The 19,521-nt window shown below is 63.3% G+C and overlaps 2 protein-coding genes across 5 annotated transcripts in view; one reads left to right on the top strand and one right to left on the bottom strand.

Annotated features, from left to right (window-relative positions):
- Positions 1-13,462, top strand: part of ASAP2 (ArfGAP with SH3 domain, ankyrin repeat and PH domain 2) — a 61,422-nt gene extending 47,960 nt beyond the window's left edge. Inside the window, exons 16-28 of one of the 2 annotated variants that reach the window (XM_084900069.1) lie at positions 673-767; positions 2,111-2,300; positions 3,032-3,117; positions 3,632-3,747; positions 4,805-4,872; positions 5,380-5,493; positions 7,363-7,600; positions 8,077-8,208; positions 8,802-8,958; positions 9,470-9,519; positions 9,894-9,985; positions 10,533-10,655; positions 11,289-13,462. In XM_084900069.1, the coding sequence (XP_084756195.1) occupies positions 673-767; positions 2,111-2,300; positions 3,032-3,117; positions 3,632-3,747; positions 4,805-4,872; positions 5,380-5,493; positions 7,363-7,600; positions 8,077-8,208; positions 8,802-8,958; positions 9,470-9,519; positions 9,894-9,985; positions 10,533-10,655; positions 11,289-11,363 (1,536 nt within the window). In that variant the 3' untranslated portion in view covers positions 11,364-13,462. The remainder of the gene's footprint in view (positions 1-672; positions 768-2,110; positions 2,301-3,031; positions 3,118-3,631; positions 3,748-4,804; positions 4,873-5,379; positions 5,494-7,362; positions 7,601-8,076; positions 8,209-8,801; positions 8,959-9,469; positions 9,520-9,893; positions 9,986-10,532; positions 10,656-11,288) is intronic. The other variant, XM_084900070.1, reaches the window with a different exon arrangement.
- Positions 13,463-13,862: 400 nt separating this feature from the next.
- On the bottom strand, positions 13,863-19,507 carry ITGB1BP1 (integrin subunit beta 1 binding protein 1). Of its 3 annotated transcripts, none has more exons than XM_084900111.1 (7): positions 19,337-19,467; positions 18,092-18,194; positions 17,071-17,149; positions 15,708-15,844; positions 15,127-15,219; positions 14,526-14,675; positions 13,863-14,114 (listed from the first exon to the last, which is right to left on the bottom strand). In XM_084900111.1, the coding sequence occupies exons 2-7, from the start codon at positions 18,161-18,163 to the stop codon at positions 14,043-14,045; spliced, it is 603 nt and encodes a 200-aa protein (XP_084756237.1). In that variant the 5' UTR covers positions 18,164-18,194; positions 19,337-19,467; the 3' UTR covers positions 13,863-14,042. The 3 variants fall into 3 exon arrangements, with proteins under 3 accessions (XP_084756237.1, XP_084756238.1, XP_084756236.1); XM_084900112.1 differs by lacking the exon at positions 19,337-19,467 and adding an exon at positions 18,632-19,204; XM_084900110.1 differs by lacking the exon at positions 18,092-18,194 and having other exon boundaries at positions 19,337-19,507.
- Between the last annotated feature and the right edge of the window lie 14 nt (positions 19,508-19,521).

The raw sequence follows: 19,521 nt of genomic DNA on the forward strand, positions 1-19,521 counted from the left end.
GTCAGTGACACCCCACGTCAGAGACACCCCCACATCAGACACCCCTGTCAGACACACCCCCGTGTCAGTGACTCCCCCATGTCAGACACTCCCCCATGTCAGACACCCCATGTCAGTGACACCCCCACGTCAGTGACACCCCCTTGTCAGTGACTCCCCCATGTCAGTAACTTCCCGCATGTCAGACACACCCCCATGTCAGTGACTCCCCCATGTCAGTGACACCCCCACGTCAGTGACACCCCCTTGTCAGTGACTCCCCCTTGTCAGTGACTCCCCCATGTCAGTAACTTCCCGCATGTCAGACACACCCCCATGTCAGTGACTCCCCCACGTCAGACACCCCAGTCAGACACACCCCCAGGGAGGGCGCTGCAGACGGCCGCTCCGGTACGGGCATGCTGCCTCTTCACTCGAGTGTTACGGGTCCCTTTGGGGCTGAGGGCCGTCCGTCGGTATGAGAGGCAAACCACTTCATGGCTCTCCTTCATAGCGGCCTGAGCCGCCCTCGGCTGGCCGAGGCGTGTGTGTGTGTGTGTGTGTGTGTGTGTGGCGTGTACGGCTGAATGCTGACAGGCTGTGTCGTTGCAGCTGTGTGTGTGTGTGTGTGTGTGTGTGTGTGTGTGTGTGTAGCGTGTACGGCTGAGCCCTGAGCAGGCTGTGTCGTTGCAGCTGGCCAAGAACGTGGGAAACGCGGGCTTCAATGAGATCATGGAGAGCTGCCTTCCCGCCGGGGACCCCGTCAAGCCCGGCCCGGGCAGCGACATGTGAGTGGGCGGCCGGCCCGGGCCCGGTGCTGGGGGGCTGGGGGGCAGGAGAGCACACGGGGGCACTGATGGGTTCTGGGGGGCAGGAGAGCACACGGGGGCACCGATGGGTTCTGGGGGGCAGGAGAGCACATGGGGGGGCACCGATGGGTTCTGGGGGGCAGGAGAGCACATGGGGGGGCACCGATGGTTTCTGGGGGGCAGGAGAGCACATGGGGGGGCACCGATGGTTTCTGGGGGCAGGAGAGCACACGGGGGGCACCGATGGGTTCTGGGGGGCAGGAGAGCACACGGGGGCACCGATGGGTTCTGGGGGGCAGGAGAGCACATGGGGGGGCACCAATGGGTTCTGGGGGGCAGGAGAGCACACGGGGGCACTGATGGGTTCTGGGGGCAGGAGAGCACACGGGGGCACCGATGGGTTCTGGGGGCAGGAGAGCACACGGGGGCACTGGTGGTTTCTGGGGGCAGGAGAGCACATGGGGGGGCACCAATGGGTTCTGGGGGGCAGGAGAGCACACGGGGGGGCACTGATGGGTTCTGGGGGCAGGAGAGCACACGGGGGCACCGATGGGTTCTGGGGGCAGGAGAGCACATGGGGGGGCACCGATGGTTTCTGGGGGGCAGGAGAGCACACGGGGGCACCGATGGTTTCTGGGGGCAGGAGAGCACACGGGGGGCACCGATGGGTTCTGGGGGGCAGGAGAGCACACGGGGGCACCGATGGGTTCTGGGGGGCAGGAGAGCACATGGGGGGGCACCAATGGGTTCTGGGGGGCAGGAGAGCACACGGGGGCACTGATGGGTTCTGGGGGCAGGAGAGCACACGGGGGCACCGATGGGTTCTGGGGGCAGGAGAGCACACGGGGGCACTGGTGGTTTCTGGGGGCAGGAGAGCACATGGGGGGGCACCAATGGGTTCTGGGGGGCAGGAGAGCACACGGGGGGGCACTGATGGGTTCTGGGGGCAGGAGAGCACACGGGGGCACCGATGGGTTCTGGGGGCAGGAGAGCACACGGGGGCACCGGTGGTTTCTGGGGGGCAGGAGAGCACACGGGGGCACCGATGGTTTCTGGGGGGCAGGAGAGCACACGGGGGCACCGATGGTTTCTGGGGGGCAGGAGAGCACACGGGGGCACCGGTGGGTTCTCCCGGGCGGGTGGGAGCTCCGGCCTGCAGAGGCATGGGGGCTGGATGAGATGCGGACCAAATGGAGCAGCGATGTGGCTCTCAGGAGAAATGTCCGTGGTTGTGCTGCTGGTACTCGGCTCTGCTGACTGATGAGTTTGCCAACCGCGGGCTGGAGGCCTCGGTGTTTACGAGGCCATTGCACTCGCTCCAGGAACGCCCGGAAGGACTACATCACGGCCAAGTACATCGAGAGGAGGTTCGCGCGGAGGAGGCACGCGGACAGCGCGGCCCGGCTGCACGGCCTGTGTGAGGCCGTCAAGGCCAGGGACGTCTTCGGGCTGCTCCAGGCCTACGCCGAGGGCGTGGACCTCACCGACAGGGTCCCGCTGGCCAACGGGCACGTGAGTGCTCGGCGGGCTGGGCCGGGCCGGGGGGGTGGGCAGGGCCAGGGCCGGGCACGCAGCGGGCGGGCGTTCTGTGCCGGAGGGCGGGGGCGGTTCCCGGGGAGCGTGGGCACCATGGGCACTCGGCCGGGCCTCAGCGGCAGCTCCAGGGCGTCAGGGAGGAGAGGCCGGTGCGCCCCTGCCCCGCTCCCAGCCTCCCCCACCCCATTCCCGAGCTCTCCTGAGGGGGCGGGGCTCACTGTCCGTGTGTGTCCTTCCGGGGCCGGGACACCCGCCCCCTGGCACCTCCTCTGGCCCAGACAGGCACTCGGGGCTGAGAGAGGAGCCGGTCCTGGGCGGGTGCCCAGCTCAGCGGGGCCTTCCACCCCGCACCCTCCCTACCCCCACCTGGAACAGCCCTCGTGGCCCCCGGAGAGGCCGTGGCAGCCGTGTGCCCTCTGGTGTGCATGGCGCCGGCCCGGTGTGTAAGAGCCGGGGTGCAGGGCCCGGCAGCCCCCGGTCCTGGAGCTGAGCCCCCGCCCCCAGGCTCTGTGATGTGAATGGAGGGAGGAGGTCAGAGGACGGCGGGGGCTCTGAGGGAACCCCGGTTCTGCGGTCCCCCGGCGGAGGCGGAGGCGGAGGCGGGCCCCTGTGAGAGCGGCTCCCGCGGCAGTGAGGCCGCCGGGCCGGTGGGGCCCGTGTCCCCGGGGTGGGCTTGAGGGCCATGGCCGCCGCCGCTTGCTCTGCAGGAGCCGGACGAGACCGCCCTGCACCTGGCCGTCAGGTCCGTGGACCGCACCTCCCTGCACATCGTGGACTTCCTGGTTCAGAACAGGTGGCCTGCTCGGACGGGGGTGGTGGTCGGTGGGGGTCTCGGGGTTCCCGGGGGAAGAGGCGGGTGGGGAGCCGGGAGGCTGGGGCGGCCCCGTGGGAGCCAGAGCGAGAGGAAGGGCGGGGGGGGGGAGTGGTCCATCGGGGCCCGGCCTGGCGAGGGCCCGGAGGAGCCTGGGGACTGGCCACTGGAAAGTACCTTTTGCCTTTTCTGTGAGAATCGGTAACAAGACGGGCGAGCTCGCCGCTCCTCTGTGGGGCAGGACGGGCGGTCGCCTGGCTTCCTGCGGCCTCGGCACTGACCGGGGGAGCGGCCGGCGGCAGGGACTGGGGGCCCGGGAAGGCGGTGCTCTCGGCACCTGCTCAGGGGCAGCCCGGGGCCTGGCTCCCTCTCTGCCATCCCTGGTGCCTGAGCCAGGGCCCCGCTCACAGCTGTGCCGCCGGAGTGAGCACCCTCCGCCCTGCCCACCCTCGGTCCCCCTGCTCACCATCCCCCCCTCTCTCCCGGCGGCCGGCAGCGGGAACCTGGACAGACAGACGGGCAAGGGCAGCACGGCCCTGCACTACTGCTGCCTGACCGACAACGCCGAGTGCCTGAAGCTGCTGCTGCGCGGCAAGGCCTCCATCGAGATCGGTGAGCGGCCACCTTCCCCTGCGTTCCCCGTGTCCCTGACCACACCGCTCCCCTCGGGGCTGAGGGCGTAGGCCTGCCCTCCGAGCAGCAGGGCCGGCGTGTCTGCAGGGCTGCTGAGCCGGGTCAGGAGCCGCCTGCCTCCCGGACCGTCCATCGGTGGCCGGCGTCGGAGGGAGGGTGTGTCCCTGAGGCTGCGGTGACCTTGGCCATGGCTTGGGGCTTCTCGCCCTCCTGCTCATAGCCCTCGCCTCGGGCCAGCCCGCCCTGCTGGCTCAGGGAGAGCAGTCCAGCCCGTGACGTCCAGCGGCCCAGGGTGCCGGCTCGATCCCCAGTAGGGGGCGTGCAGGAGGCAGCCGGTCCATCATTCTCTCTCATCCTCGAGGTGTCTATCCCTCTCCCTTCCTCTCTGAGATCAGTGGAAACATATTTAAAAAAAACGCATTCCCGCCTGGTTGGCTGAGGGTTCCTGAGGGAAAGCCCACCGTTTCCCTTCGTGGGCAGACCGCGGTCTGGGGAGGCGGGAGCGACCCCGGCGCCGCCCCCACCCCGCTGTGCTCCGGCGGATGGGCGGGAACTGCTCTGTGGGGCGTGGCGTTGCGTGTGGATTTTGTTCGTGGGCCGCTTCCGTGGCCGATGGTCGGGATCGACGCGAACCTGGTACCATCTCACCGGCCACATGGGCGGCAGGTCCACTCGATCGCAGACGAGGTCGGCCCCGGGGGGTGCCTGCGCGCTGGGGTCCCGTCGGTCGTGTTCCGTGTAGTCTTGGCCGCTGCCCCGGCCCTTTCATTCTTCTTATTTTTTATTCATTTACTTATTTTTATTTTTAATTGACTTCTTACAAAGAGGAAGGGAGAGGGAGAGAGAGTTAGAAACATCGACCAGCTGCCTCTTGCACACTCCCCACTGGGGATGTGCCTGCAACCAAGGTCCATGCCCTTGCCCGGAATCGAACCCGGGACCCTTCAGTCTGCAGGCCGACACTCTATCCACTGAGCCACGCCGGTTTCAGCTGCCCTGTCCCTTTCCTCGTCTTCACCTCCGCTTGTCCTTGTAGCTAACGAGGCCGGGGAGACACCGCTGGACATCGCCAAGCGCCTGAGGCACGAGCACTGCGAGGAGCTGGTGAGTCTGCACAGAGAGGCCACGTCACGGCCACGGCCACGGCCACACAGCGGCTCGGAGGCTGGGGGAGAGTTAGGCCCGGTGTCCCAGCCGCCCCGGGAGGCTGACGGTGGGCGTCCCTCTGCGGCCGGAACCAGCCGGCTGCCGTCTGAGCACTGAGCGGCCCTAGGAGGGGCGGCGGGTCTTTTCCTGCGGGGCTTCCCGCTCCCGTGGGCTGAGGAGGGCTGGGTTCACCGCCGGCCACGGCCAGTGCGCTCCCTGACAGAGGCCAGAACGTGCAGGCCACGGGCCCCTCTGCGGCTCTCGCGTCCCCGCCCTGCGTACAGCGCACAGGGCACGCCATGGGCCTGCGTCTCGCGGTGACCTGGGAGCCGGGAGGGGGGTACCTGGACCCAGAGATGCACCTGAGCTGGGGGTTGGGGCCTCCCTCCTCCCTCCCGCGGACGGGGGTCTGGGTGCCCGCGTCCCAGCTGAGCTGCGTCACCCACAGTGCTTTGCTCCCCTCAGCTGACCCAAGCCTTGTCTGGAAGGTTCAACGCGCACGTGCACGTGGAGTACGAGTGGCGGCTGCTGCCCGAGGACCTGGACGAGAGCGACGAGGACGCGGAGGAGAGGCTGCAGGTGCGGGCGGGCGCGGCTGGGGGCTTCCTGGGAGCCGCCGATCCGCTGCTGCCATCCGGGCGGCGAGCCGCGGGCGGGGGAGGAGGGTTCTCTTCGCTCCCGGGGACGGGGGCGTGGCTCCCCCGCCGGGCTCCCTGCACCCCCACACGCCTTACCCCTGCGCCCCCACACGCCTTACCCCTGCGCCCCCACACGCCTTACCCCTGCGCCCCCACACGCCTTACCCCTGCGCCCCCACACGCCTTACCCCTGCGCCCCCACGCCTTACCCCTGCGCCCCCACACGCCTTACCCCTGCGCCCCCACACGCCTTACCCCTGCGCCCCCACACGCCTTACCCCTGCGCCCCCACACGCCTTACCCCTGCGCCCCCACACGCCTTACCCCTGCGCCCCCACACGCCTTACCCCTGCGCCCCCACACGCCTTACCCCTGCGCCCCCACACGCCTTACCCCTGCGCCCCCACACGCCTTACCCCTGCGCCCCCACACGCCTTATCCCTGCGCCCCCACACGCCTTAAAGGGCCGTGCGTGGCAGTGTCCCGGGCGCCGCTCGCCTTTTGATGGGAGGGGCAGACGGCGGCTTCGATCTGGCGGGTGGGGAGGAGCCCGCGTGCTCGGATACCGGGACTGAGAGCCAGGTTTCCCGGCGGCCGTGCTCCCCGAGGCGGGCCCTGCGCCCGTCGCTGAAACCGTTCCTGCTCACGGGGCTCAGGGCTCCCCCTGATCGGACGGGGCCCGGGATGCCGAGAGGTGGGCTTGGCCCCAGGACGCGAGTGTGCAGGGGCCAGCTGAGGGCCAGGCTGCGGGCTCTGGCCTCCTTGTCCCTCACGACACTCCCGGGGGCCCGGGAGGGTGGCCGCCTCACAGCCGCAGAGGGAGGGTCAGACCGGACAGGCGGGCCGCAGAGCCACGCTGCCGCTGCCGGGAAGCGAGAAGGCTGGTCAGGTTTCCTCGTCTTCCTCTGGGCCAGCGGTCGGCAAACTCACAGTCCACAGAGCCAGGTGTCAGCCGTACAACGATTGGCATTTCTCTGGAGAGCCACATTTTTTAAACAAACTTCTGACACCACGTCTTCAACATAGACTCGCCCAGGCCGTGGTGTTTTGTGGAAGAGCCACACTCCAGGGGCCAAAGAGCCACCTGTGGCTCTCGAGCCGCGGTGTGCCGACCTGGCTGTAGGACGTTCAGGTCCTGGGGATGCCCGGCTGCACACGTGGCGTGTCTGGAGCCCAGCGGCCCGTCCTTGTGGGTGGAGCTCCTCCTGGCTGTGCTTGCCGGCTCCTTTTTGTCAGTTCTCACCCAAGGGTATTTTTCCCCTGTTGAATTTTTTTTGGAGCCGAAGAGGGGGAGAGACACAGAGAGACACGGATGGGGAAGAGACACCTCGATTGGTTGCCTCCTGCACATGCCCCGACCAGGGCTGGGGATCAAGCCTGCAACTGAGGGCTAATGCTCTAACCGCTGAGCCAAACCGGCGAGGGCCTTACTGACTCTTAGAATAAGGGATTCCTTCCGTGAGTCAGCGATAACTCAGGATCAGGCAGGTTTTCCGCACCTGCCTCCACGGAGCAGGTCTGGAACACCTGCCCAGGTGAGGGCCTCTCCATCAGCAGGGGCATCGCCCAGGGACAGTGGGGGTCGGAGCCCAGACACACATCCACCACCTCTTTTCCAGCAGGGAGTGGCTGTGTGGGCCGTTCACGCAGCCGTGGGCTTTGTGGGAGTTTAAAACTGAGCTCTGCACGCCCGAGCTGGGCTGAGCCTGGGGTCGGCCAGCCTGGCACCGGTGGCTGGGACGCTGTGACCCAGAGGTCCTCGTGTCCACGTGTCCGTATGTCCCACACCTGCCCCCCTCCCCCCCTGCAGCCCAGCCCCAGTCGGCGGGAGGACCGGCCGGTCAGCTTCTACCAGCTGGGCTCCGGCGCCGCGCCTTCGGCCAGAGACGCCGCCGGCCCGGCCAAGGACAAGCCGCGGGCCTTCGCGCCCAGCATCGTGCAGAACGAGACGTACGGAGCCGTGCTGGGCGGCAGCCCGGCCCCCGGCCCGCCCGCGGCCCCCGGCACCGCCAGCGCCCCCCCGCTGCCCCCGCGGAACGTGGCCAAAGGTACTGATTCCGGAGCAGGCCGTGCGGCCGCTGTGCTGGGGGGGGGGGGGGAGTGCTCTGCCCCCACGGGTGGCGTTGGCGGCTGGAGGAAGGCGGGAGCTGTTCGCCTTTCTCTCTGCTTTCCGAACGTCTCAGAACGTGGGTGTGGGTTCTTCTCCCCTTTCTGTGGGTGCGGTTCTGTGGCTGCTTCGTCCTCCTCTGAGATTGCACTTCGCCGGCTGGCCCCCCGAGGGCCTCCCTGTCATCCCTCTGGGGCCCCCCCCCCGGCCCCCTGGAGGCCGCATCCGTCCACACGGGGAAGGGGTCGGTGTGGTGCCCGCCGGCCTCGGGCGGGGGCGGGCTCACAGACCGGCCCTGCCGCTCCGGGCGGTCCCGCTGGCCGTGGCGGGGAGCAGGTCAGTCATGCCATGTTCTGTTTCTGTGTTTGCCGTGTGCGTGCCTGTGTGACACGTGTGTGTGCGCGCGTGTGGTTGCAGCCCAGGCCCCCGCCACCAGCGCCCCCTGGAAGACGAACTCTGTGAGCGTGGACGGAGCGGGCCGGCAGCGGTCCTCGTCAGACCCGCCCGCCGTGCACCCGCCGCTGCCCCCGCTCCGCGTGACGTCCACCAGTACGTTCTCCTCCTCCTCTGCCTCCTGCCGGCTGGCGGCCCGCCGGGCGGGGAGGGCGCTGGGGCCGGGCCCGGGGCTGCGCGGGACGTGGCTCTTATGTCCCCCAGCTCCCTCCTCCCCGCTGTGATCCCCTGGGGCGGCCCACCCCGGCTCCCCCAGCGGCTCCTGTGTCCCCGAGCGGCTCCCGTGTCCCCCCTCCCCACACCAGCGAGGCCTCCTCGCCTGTGTAGCGTAGGGCCTGAGCCCCGTCCGCCCCTCGCAGCTAAGCAGCCGGCATGGCTCGCTCTCCACCCCCCGGGCAGTGGTCGGCCCGGGTCCAGAGGCAGGAGGAGGAGGGACCCCCGGGGACAGGATGTGGCCAGAGCCCGGCCTGGGCCTCAGCCTCCGTGGCTGCTGCCCCCCAGGTCGCACACACACCGCCATCCCGGACCCTGGCTTGTCCTCGCGAACCCCCTCCGGGAACACGGGGATCACACCGTGGTGCCGTCTGCGTGGGCTCCACAGGGAACGGGGGCTTTTCCTTGTGAAATAGCCGCGCCGCGCCGCCAAAGAGCCTCTGTGAGACCTGGACTGACCCTCTCTCTCTCCGCAGACCCCCTGGCTCCCACGCCGCCCGCTCCCGCCGCCAAGATGCCCGGGGCCCTGGACGCCCTGAGCCAGCAGAGCAAGCTGACCCCGCCGGGCAAGACCACGGCCCCGGCCCTGCCGCAGCCGCCCAGCCGCCTCCCGCAGAGGAGGCCTGCCCTGGGGTACGCTCCGCCCCGTCCCCTCGGCCTGCCGCCTGGGCGGCCTCGCTCCTTCCACCCCAGGGGCCTCCGAGTGGCCGCAGGCTGTATCTGCAGGGATTTCTGTGCAGGACCTTGGGTCTGGCACTGTGGCCTCTCAGTCTTCCTTTTAATTGCTTACTAAGTTACTTTTATTGATTTCAGAGAGGAAGGGAGGGAGAGAGAAACATCAATGATGAGAGAGAATCAAGGACCAGCTGCCTCCTGCTCGCCCCGCACTGGGGGAGGCGGGGGGGGGGGGGGGGGTTGGATTGAGCCTGCAGCGCAGACATGTGCCCTGACCGGGAATCGAACTGTGGCCTCCTGGTTCCTAGGTCAGCGCTCAGCCCCTGAGCCATGCCGGCAGTGGTTAAAACAGTTTACTGGATCAGCTCACCCAGTGCAGCTGGAGCACAGACGGTGCCCCATGAAGGGGGGGGGAGGTGCGTGCCTTCCGGCCTCAGGTGCCAGCAGACCTGTTCTCCCTTCTTTGCAGGACTGACAAGCCTGCCCCCCTGGTCCCCAAAGGCCAGCCGCGAGGCCCCGGTAAGCTCTCCTCTGGCTGGGCTTCCCTCCCACTCGGTTAGTGGGGGCCTGGGGCAGGGTCCGGGGGGCAGTCCTGTGCGAGGGCCCAGCAGCCAACCAGCTGCCACCCCGCCCCATCCGGCTGCCCCCTTTCCTCCTGGAGCCTCTGATGCTCCCGGGCTGCTCTGTCCCGGGTCCTGAGCCCCCGGCCAGGACCGCCTGTCTCACGGACACCCGCACGCCCTACCGAGGGGGCGTGGGAGGCACAGGCCGCTGGGCCCGGGGACGTCTCCCTCAGCAGATGGGAACGGCCGCCCGGGCCTGACGTCGCTCTCGCAGTCTGTCTCGTGCTGGGACTCGGGCGCTCCGTGAGCTGACGCGTTTCCGTCCCACAGCGGCAGACCTCTCCGGCACAGAAGCTCTGGGTCCTCTGTCCGGCACCCCGGCCCTGCAGCCCCCCGCGCCCATGCCCAGGAAGTCACAGGCGGTAAGGGGTCACCTCCTGCTCTGCCTCTGCTCGGGCCAGAGGTGCCGGTTACTCCCTGAGGGCTCAGGGGGCAGGTCCTGCCCTGGCTGGGGAGGGGGGGGGGGGGACGGCTTCTTCCTGGGTGCCCGGTCTTTGGATCTGGCAGGACTCCACCCCGAGCTCGCCAGCGGGGGCGCTAGTAGGGCCTTAGCCCTCTCCTGACGCTCCAGTCAGGACGCCCCACGCACATCAGCCCCGGCTGCCACGTTCCTGGCTGGCTCTCCAAGGGCCCCGGCTCCTGAGGGCCACGGGGCCGCCCCATCTTTTTAAACATGATTTTATTGATTTCAGAGAGAGGGAGGGATAGAAACATCAGTGGTGAGAGAGAATCAGGACTGAGCTGCCTCCTGCATCCCGGGCACTGGCTGGGACTGGAGCTATGACCTCCCGGTTCGTGGGCCGGTGCTCTGCCATGGAGCCACACCAGCCGGGCTGAGCCGCCCGTCCTGACAGACCTGTGGCTCCCAGGTCTCTGCTCGCTGACCTCTGACCCTCCCCTCGCTCCCAGGCCAAGCTGAAGCCCAAGCGGGTGAAGGCCCTCTACAACTGCGTGGCCGACAACCCCGACGAGCTGACCTTCTGCGAGGGGGACGTGATCATTGTGGACGGGGAGGAGGACCAGGCGTGGTGGGTGAGTCCCCCTGGGCCGGGGCGGCGGCTGCCCACTGGCCCCAGCCTGCCGGTGAGCCCTCCGTGCCGCGTCCTCAGGCCTGCGGGCCCTGGGGACGGGGTCCCCGGGCACAGGGCGGAGTCCAGACAGGAAGTGCGCCGTGACCTCAGCCCCGCCCCCAGGAAACACGGTGGCTTTGATTGACCTGCGTAATTCCCGCCCTTGAGGTCAGGCTTGGTGTGTCCCTTCTGTACACCCGGGGCGAGAAGGAATGGCTTTATCGGCTTCTGTGAAGGCTTGGCCATGCACAAACGGGCTCGTCGAGTCTGCCGCCGCCGTGTGGCTGCAGCTCACACCCCCGACACTGTTTCTTCACCCGTTAAAGGGGAGAATGGCGAGTCTGTCTGTGCAGCCCAAGACCGCCAGGGCGAGGGGGGAGGTCTGCAGACAGAGCCCCTCCCGGGAGAGCCTCACGGGAGGCAGGCCGCTCTGCGATGAGGCAGAGAAAGGGGAAAATGGCTCAGGTGTCTCACCTGGTGATCCTTCCTCAGAGAGATCCTTCCGGACAGGCTTTCTCCAAACGGTGCCACGCCCTAAGTCCCTGGCGTCTGGTGTCTGCAGGCTTTCTAACCCCCGAACGTCTGTTCTTTTCAGATCGGCCACCTCGACGGAGACCCCGGCCGCAAAGGAGCCTTCCCCGTGTCCTTCGTGCACTTTATCGTGGACTGACTCGCTGCCGCACACCCCCCCTCGGCAGCGGCGTTCCGTTCCGTTCCTGGCACCCGCACTCCTGCCAGATGCCGGTTTCACGAACTGTGGGCCCCCTGGCTCCACTGCCACTCCCCGTTCCGTCTTTAAAACCCAGAGGCAATTTCTGTCTACAAATGGATCGTTTGTATAATTTGTGATTTCCATGAAACATGGCTCCGCTTCTATTAGGAAAAACCGGATTGCCTAAAAGGTGAGCTAAAAAGCTATTGTAACTCCACAGTCGAGATCCTGGATCAACAGAAGGAGCGGAACCCGACCGAGCTGAGGACCGGAAGTCCATCCTGCTCTCCTCCGTCGTCTCCGACGTCGATGAGCGCCGGCTATCCTTGTTTAGGAGGCTCCCTGCTGTTAGTTCCCCTTGACAGACTTTAAAGAAAACGCCTCTTCAAGATTTCCTTTGAAAGCCACTCTTGTGTTTGGTTACGACGACTTGGAAGTGGACACACTGGCATTGCACTCCCCGACCCAGCGCGAGGGCGCGGCTCTCCGTGTATTCTGCATGTGTGTGTGGCCCGTGTGAGCAGTCAGCCTCCCTGACGGAACTGCCAGCAGCCTTTCCTGGCGCATGAGAGTTCAATCGGGTCCAGGGTGAGCGGAACTGCGTTTCCTGAATTCAGCTAGAAACGAACGGAGACACAGCTCTTCCCGCTGTTTGGATGCTCTCGGTGTTTCGGAAACTGCCTCCTGCTCCCTCCGTCGCACAGGTAGCCCGCAGGGCGGGCCCGTGGTCGCCCCCTTCCCTTCCCACCCGAGAATGCGCCCTCAGTCTAGTGTCCAGTCTTTGTGTCACGTGCCAATAGGGCTGATGGCCCCACTGTCTTACATTCCATCTGTCCCTTCGTCTGTAGCCAAGAGCACATCAGAAGCCCGTAGGCGGGGAGTGGAGCATGCCCGGACACCACAGCGTCACTCTAAGCACCGTATCCCTCTTCCACTTAAGCTACTGGGGCTGGGGTTAGGTTGTATATGATTAAATCAATTCATTCGTTGGATGAACTTGACTGTCATGCCTCTACCAAGTCATTGAGCGTGCCCAATGGGGTGGGGTGGGAAATGTTGGCCCTCGGAGAAACGGGTGTAAACGCCCACCGGCTTTCTACCACCAGCCGAGGCCTGAGCTTCGGCAGGCTCGGAGGGAAGCAGCCTGCTCTGGGGTCCCGCTTGTACGTGTAGGACGTTTGCTTTTGTCATTGCGTCGTGGCTTTTGTTGCTGTTATAAAGGAAGACAGAACTGGAATGTTTTATGATGATGTACGGCAATTGCTCTTTGCTTGTCAAAGTTCCGGGTAACATGTGTTAGATGTATAATTATTCTTACTTTTTAGAGCACTACATCATTTTCACTGATTGTTAACTTCTGTTGTTTGAACCCTCCGTCTAGTTAAGTTTCTCGCAGATTTAAGGAAGCGGACAGATGTGTTTTGCACTGTGCACTTCCTGTAACACAGCCCCTCCACCTCTGCCTCTCACAACCCGCCTTTGACTCCTCGGTGCCAGCTGTGAGAGAATTCATTCTGATACCACTCCCAAGCCAACGTGTCAGGCTCACTGGTGCCGACACCTAGGACCTGTTTTCCAGTCCACAGTGCGGTGGTGCTATGGTGCATATGACTCATGAATAGGACTCTTGTCAGAGGAGAAATCTCACTTCCCTGCTGATAGCCTTTCCTACTTCTTTGCTCTCTGCAAATAAATTAAAGCAAGTGAGAGGAAGGAAGGCGTTGTAGATACCTATTTATACTCCAGGTCTGTGTCGTGAACTTCGCTTCGGATCCTGCACTGCGTGCCACTGGTCAGCGTGAGGACTGGGACGGCCGGGCCCCGCGTGCTCTGCGGGGTGGGCTCTGGTGGCCGTGGGAATGCTCGGAGATGTATGATATTCAAGTCACCCCCTCCATTCCTTTGGTCTAGTTGCAGCGCAACTGTACATACTATATAACCTAAATCCTTATTTTCATTGTCCTCCATGCAGTGGTTTATACCTAGAGCATGTTAATAAGTCTCCTCTTCCTGGTGACTAGTCATCGGACTAGAAGAAATAAATGCTTTTAAACGGACGTGGTGTCGGTTTTGTTTTTAACCCTTCAGACGCTGTGTGCGGAGACCCGCCCTTCCCTGACCAGCCTGCTATACGTGAGCGTCTGTGTGTGCTGTCTAACCATGCGGCTCTGTCCGCTCGGGGGCGAGTGCTGAGGCTGACTGCATGTCATCCTGATGACAGACTTTTTAAAGTTTTTCCTTCTGTGTCGTGTGGTGCGTCCCCAGGCCAGAGCGCTGAGCCAGAGACATCACGGCCCTGGGAGGCCAGAGCCCCAGCCTCAGGCCTCCTCCGAAGTCCTCAGCCCTCACTGCTCCCCGAGGCACCTCTGGGCCCTTAAAGGGCGAGGCTCATTTGTGTTTAAAAGCGACAAGTGAGGTTTCTTTCTTAGTCCCGATGGTAACTTCACTAACTCGCGGTTAGTAAGACACATTTTAATAGAAAAACAAATGGCTGATGTGTTACGTTGCACTTTCTTCCCAGAAAACCTAGAACCGGGTCACCGCGCTTGCATGCTCGGTCCGCGCTGCAGATTGAAAACCAGTGTAGGGAGCACCGGCCCTCCCTCCCCGCGATGCCGACCTCCGCTGGCGGCAGCCTCACGCCTTCTCAGCCGTCAGCACGGAGTCGAAGGCGGTGGACAGGACCTTGCAGATGGCTTGTGCTTGTTCCTACATCGAGCGAAAAGGTACAGGAAGAACGTTCACAAACCCGCCCCTGAACTTCATCTGACAGCACAGCTATGAACCTGCCCCTTACACGTCTAGCCCCACGCGTGACCCTGCCGGCCTGGCCCACGGCCCGCCTGCGTGCTCCCTTCCGTGTTCCTGAGACCGGTCGGCATGGTGACGAATACCAGCCAGGAAGGACACGCCAGGATAAGCGCGACCCCTGCCCCCAGAAGACCCCCTCCCCATCTGGGGGTTCCCCCTGACCCTGTGACCCCGGCACACGGTGCCCCCGCAGGAGGCCCGGACAGCGGGCTGGTGGCCACGTGTGCGCGTCATGCCAGGGTCAGACGCGGGGAGCTCGGCCTCTGGTTTCCCTCTGTGTCCGCGAGTGAGAAGCAGGGGGACGCTCACCAGGCTGCTGCACTGGTACACCCACAGGCTGACCTCCTCGCTGCTGGCGTCGGTGGTCTTCAGCGCCAGCAGGCTCCTCCCCGCCCCCAGGCCGTCGTCGTAGCACACCATGCGGATGATCAGGTAGAGCGCGTGCCGGTGCAGCACGTCCTGCAGCGGGAGGGGGGGCGTGATGGGTGCGTGTCTCCGCCCGAGAACACGGTTCCGTGCACAAGTTCTTTGTGAGGCTTGGGAACACGAGATCGGGGTTTTCGCCCAAAGGGGATCCCAGCTGCTTGGCTGTGGGGCAGTGTACCCCAGGGCTACCCCTGGCTCCTTCAACTCCAGGAAGACAGTCAGACGGCCCGAGTTCACGACAGTCCTCCACGCCCAGCCCCCAGGCGACGGCCCTCCGGACTGGAGGGGATGGGGTCCAAGCTGACAGGCCTGTGGGCCAGCAGAGAGGTGCTGGCTGGGCCCCCCACACAGGAGCGCCCTCAGAACCGGGCCGCTTTTAAGACCAGAGGCCGGGCACATGTCACCCCCTGGCTCTGCGGACAGGAGCCGGCCACCAGCAATGGCCCTTCGCTCCCCAGCCCCGCACACCGTTCCCGTCACTCACATACTGGTCCGACGTGGACACCTTGATGCCGTACTTGGAGACGCCCATGATGAACTCCTCCTCCAGGGGCACGAAGGGCAGCTTGCCATCTTGCTGGAGGTAAGAAGCGGGTGGGCACACAGTATACACATGAGGACCGGGCTCCCAGACCCCTCGCTCTCCAAAGGATGTGGCACACAGCCGCACAGCAAGCATGTCTCCAAAGAGGCAGGAAACCCCCTGCCTGCCCCCCCCCCTCTTTCACAGCCAACACCTCGGCAAACTCAGACCCATGCACTCCAGGTGCCCTCTCCCCCCGTGGGGATTAAGCCTCCTGACACCAGCTCGGCGGGTCCAGGAGGGTCTGCAGATTGCTCACAGAGGAGGTCCAGCGGCCCCAGGGAAAGCAAGCAGCACTGTTTGTGGGAAGGAGCGGGTCTGTTCCCAGGCGACCACGGTCCAGGACACCTGTGCCTCCTGCGCCGCCCACCACGGTGACATCGGCACTGCTGTGGCCAGGCTCGGGGACAAGCAATGTCCTTCTCCACAGCCATGAGCTTCCTCTCTAGAATCTTACAACTGGAGCTTTTTCTGTTTGTTACCTGGGCAACATCGATGTAATTTATCAGGTCCAGTGGCCCTGCAAGGCTCTCTCCTTCAGAGGGCTTCAGTTTCTCAATGGCACCGACGTATCTTATTCGGAATTCCACACAGGCGTCCGAGTTGGTGTTGCTTTGTCCTAAAGGTGGACAGGAATTCAGGGTCAGACTTCAGTACCCTCAATCCCTTCCCAAGTAAGGAACGGACTGTAACCAAAATAAATTTCCTGACGTAGAGAATTTCTTTATAGAATGGGAAAGAACTTAAAATCTCACTAACCTTTTCCTCAGTTACAATATTGTTAAATATGAAAATCTAAATAGGAGTAAATTAATATCCTTCATTTCAAACAAGGAAAGTGTCAACTAGACAATGATTAAGTCTCTTTCTGACGCATAATAACACAACTATTTTCTGGTTCCTTCTCCCTCTTCGCCATGTTAATGTTCATTTTTTTTTTAAATAAATGCAACATTTATTTTCTCTGCGGCTCCGTTCCCAGTCTTCAACCACTCAGCTTATCTCATCTGATTCAGGAAACCTGATCTATCTCTACCATTGAACCAGAAAAGGCTTTTTTTTTTTTTTTTTTTAATGCAGAAGGAATAAAATGTGCTAGCTATAAAACTTAGTCAATACAAAACCACCAAAATGTCTGTGCTGCCTGCCACAGAGAGGAAATAAATACCATGCAATGATTGTAGATGAGGTCCATGTCAGAAGATGCCCAGCCAATTTTAATCTGTTAAAGGCATCTGGAAGGTAACAGACCTTGTGCTTCTGTTTCTTCTCTCCCCGCCCCCAGCGTTTACAGTTGGACTCGTCTGTGACCCCGAAAGGAAGAGTGGGAGGAGTGCAGACAGGTGAACGTGGTGAATTTCCCATTAGGAACTAGCTGTTGATAGTCAGAAGCCATCTTTTAATCTCTAAAGAGCTGCTCATTTCGGTGTCTGCATGTGTGTCTTCGAGTGTCTGAGAGACGCTACACTTAATCACAGGAGCTCCTGGGGTTTAGAGCTGGTGTCTTCTTAACGGTTCCTTAATCCTCCTCATGGGCGGCAAGGCCTCTGTGCTGCACCCCATCGACAGCAGAACGCGTGCTCTGCCAACCCGTTCCTTAAAAAGCGGCTGTGGGACTTCCCAGCGTGCTTTGCTCTAGGACCCGTGAAGAGCAGTTTGGCACCTGCCCCAGCCAACGGCTTTCACTAACCACCTCACCACCCAACCCTCACGGCATCAGATCCCAGGCCATTTCTGAACTATCAAAAACGGCAGAGGAGAGAGAAAACCCAAACATACAGGAACTCGGCCACCCAGGTCACACGGGGTGCGCCCGGAAGGCACGCGACCCAGCCCTCCCCGTACCTGAGCTTTTGGTGGAGTCGGTGTCGAGGCTGGCCACCGTGCTGGACCGAGAAAGGCCCCCGAGGCTGGAGTCCACAGACTGGGAAGTCAGAAGCAAACACGTATTTATTTCATCATCACCAGATCTTAATCATCATCGCCACCTCTCAAGTTCTCTACCGAACATTCAAACTACGTGTTCCGTTCGGATGAACACAGAACCCCAACGGCTCCCCCGCGTAACACCGTCCTGAGCACACGTGCTGTCCCCACGGCCGACCGAAATCAGAGCCCTTCTCTGCCTCCTCACGGGCACCTGATACGCATCTCATCTCGTAGGTGAAAATCGACACCTGGCTTCCACCTTATCTCCGCTGAACCAGAGGAGAACCCTGAGCAGAAAGCAGGCGGGGAGAGCTCCCCGTTTAATAAGTGAGCAGCGGCCAGGAGAGGTGAGGGGATTTACCCGGGGTTACACCTGCCTCGTCAGTACCCCACACCTCCCATCGGAGCAGGTTCCTGTTACCCACCCCCCCCAGCGCTTCCGCAAAACCCCGACGGGCACCAGTCCACACCCAGGCCGGCAGGCAGAACACCCATGTGAATCGCTAAGAAAAACCAACAAAACCGCCAGGCCAAGGACAAAGCAGCATGCGCGTTAGAGCGGGACTACGGCTACGCGCGCACACCACAAACGCTGCGATCCAGGCGTGCAGCCCTGAGTTGCATGCAATTTCTATCACATAAAAAAAAAAATTTTTTTTAAAGCAATGTTTGTTTCAATAAGACCATTTACGGGTCCTGTCCCACCTCGGTGAGTGGGTTTAAGAATTTCAGAAAATCTACCGAGACAAAATGAAATCAAGCACAGAATGTGTCTCTACTGCAAAAATAAACAAACAAATAAATAAATAAATAAAATGAATGAATGTTAACACACACCTAGTGTGAAGGCTACATCAGCGGGTCTGCCACGGTTAGTATCCTTCATGCAACATCGGCAGAAACTGAAGGGGCGCGGCCGGCCAGCGCCAGCCCCTACCTTGCTCTTAGTACTGATCTCGCTACTTTGCGAGCTGCTACTACTGTGCCGCTTTTTGCCTTTCCGAAACATGTTCACTACAGCTGGGTCCAGAGGGGCTCCCCTAGGAAGACAAACGTCCGGTTATGCCAAGGAAAGCAACTGTCAGTCACTTGGTGCACAGCAGGCATCAAAGCCATCAGAGCCTCTCACCTAAAAAACGCTGGAGCACACAATTAGGATACTATTCTTATTCTCACTATTTCTTTTTCAAATCCTAAAAATCTAACCCCAGCCCTGACCGGTTTGGCTCAGTGGATAGAGCATCGGCCTGTGGACTCAAGGGTCCCGGGTTCGATTCCGGTCAAGGGCATGTACCTAGGTTGCGGGCACATCCCCAGTAGGAGGCAGCTGATCGATGTTTCTCGATGTTTCTAACCCTCTATCCCTCTCCCTTCCTCTCTGTTAAAAAAAAAATCAATAAAATATGTATTTTAAAATAATAAAAATCTAACCCCAGATGGGCAGAAACCTGATCATAACTAGAGGTATCATTCATACAGGTAATTTTCAGAAGCAACAGACAGATGCCAATTAATTCTCGAAATACTTGAGCGCCTCGCTTCCCGTGAGTCAACTCCAGACACCACGGCTCTCAGCGTGTCCGGTGCGCGTCCTGAGAGCGGCGGGGCTGGGCACAGAGCACATGGTGCGGGTGCCCGTCCGGGTGGCAGGGTGCGGCCCCTTTAAACGCGGCGCCGGGACCATCACGGTGGGCGGGGCCAAGCTCGGGACTGACTGACAGGCCCGGCTCCGCGCTCCCCGGCCCCCCGCCCGCCACGCGCGGGGGGCGCAGGGCGACAGACAGGCCCCCCCCCCGGCCCCGCGCGGCAGAGAAGCCGAGCAGCGCCGGCTCGGAAAGCGGGGCGCCGCCTCAGCGCCCACAAAGCAGAGGCGGACGCGGAGGGCAGCCCCGCGGCGCTCCCGCTCCCGGCGTCCCTCCCACGCGCGACACCGTGGCCTCGGAAGCCGCAGTCCCCGCCCCGACAAGAGGGGGTCACCCAGGGCACCGCATCCTCCCGCGGCCCCGGCTCCGCCGCCCGTCACGCGCCGCCTCGGGGCACGGATTCCCGACCGGGGAGGGCGGGTCCCCGGAGACACCGCGGCCGCACCCATCCGCCCCGCCGCCGGCCGGCCGCCCGCCCGCCCTCGGGGACCCGCGTTCCCGGCCGGGCTCAGCCAGCGCGGCCAGGGCCGGACCCTCACCTCACAGCCGCTGGCCCATCCCTGGGGTCGTGCGCGGTCCGACAGCCGCCGCCTCGCAGCCCGCGCGGGGGCAGCCACTCCCGCTCCCGACTCCAGCGCCAGCTTTTCCGGTCCTCTGGCCCCGCCCACCGGGCCCGCCTCCCAGACCTCGCGCATGCGCGCTCCTGGCCCCGCCCATGCGCGCT

The sequence above is a fragment of the Pipistrellus hanaki genome (assembly GCF_964339955.1).
Source record: "Pipistrellus hanaki genome assembly, chromosome: 12".
Classification (NCBI taxonomy): domain Eukaryota; kingdom Metazoa; phylum Chordata; class Mammalia; order Chiroptera; family Vespertilionidae; genus Pipistrellus; species Pipistrellus hanaki.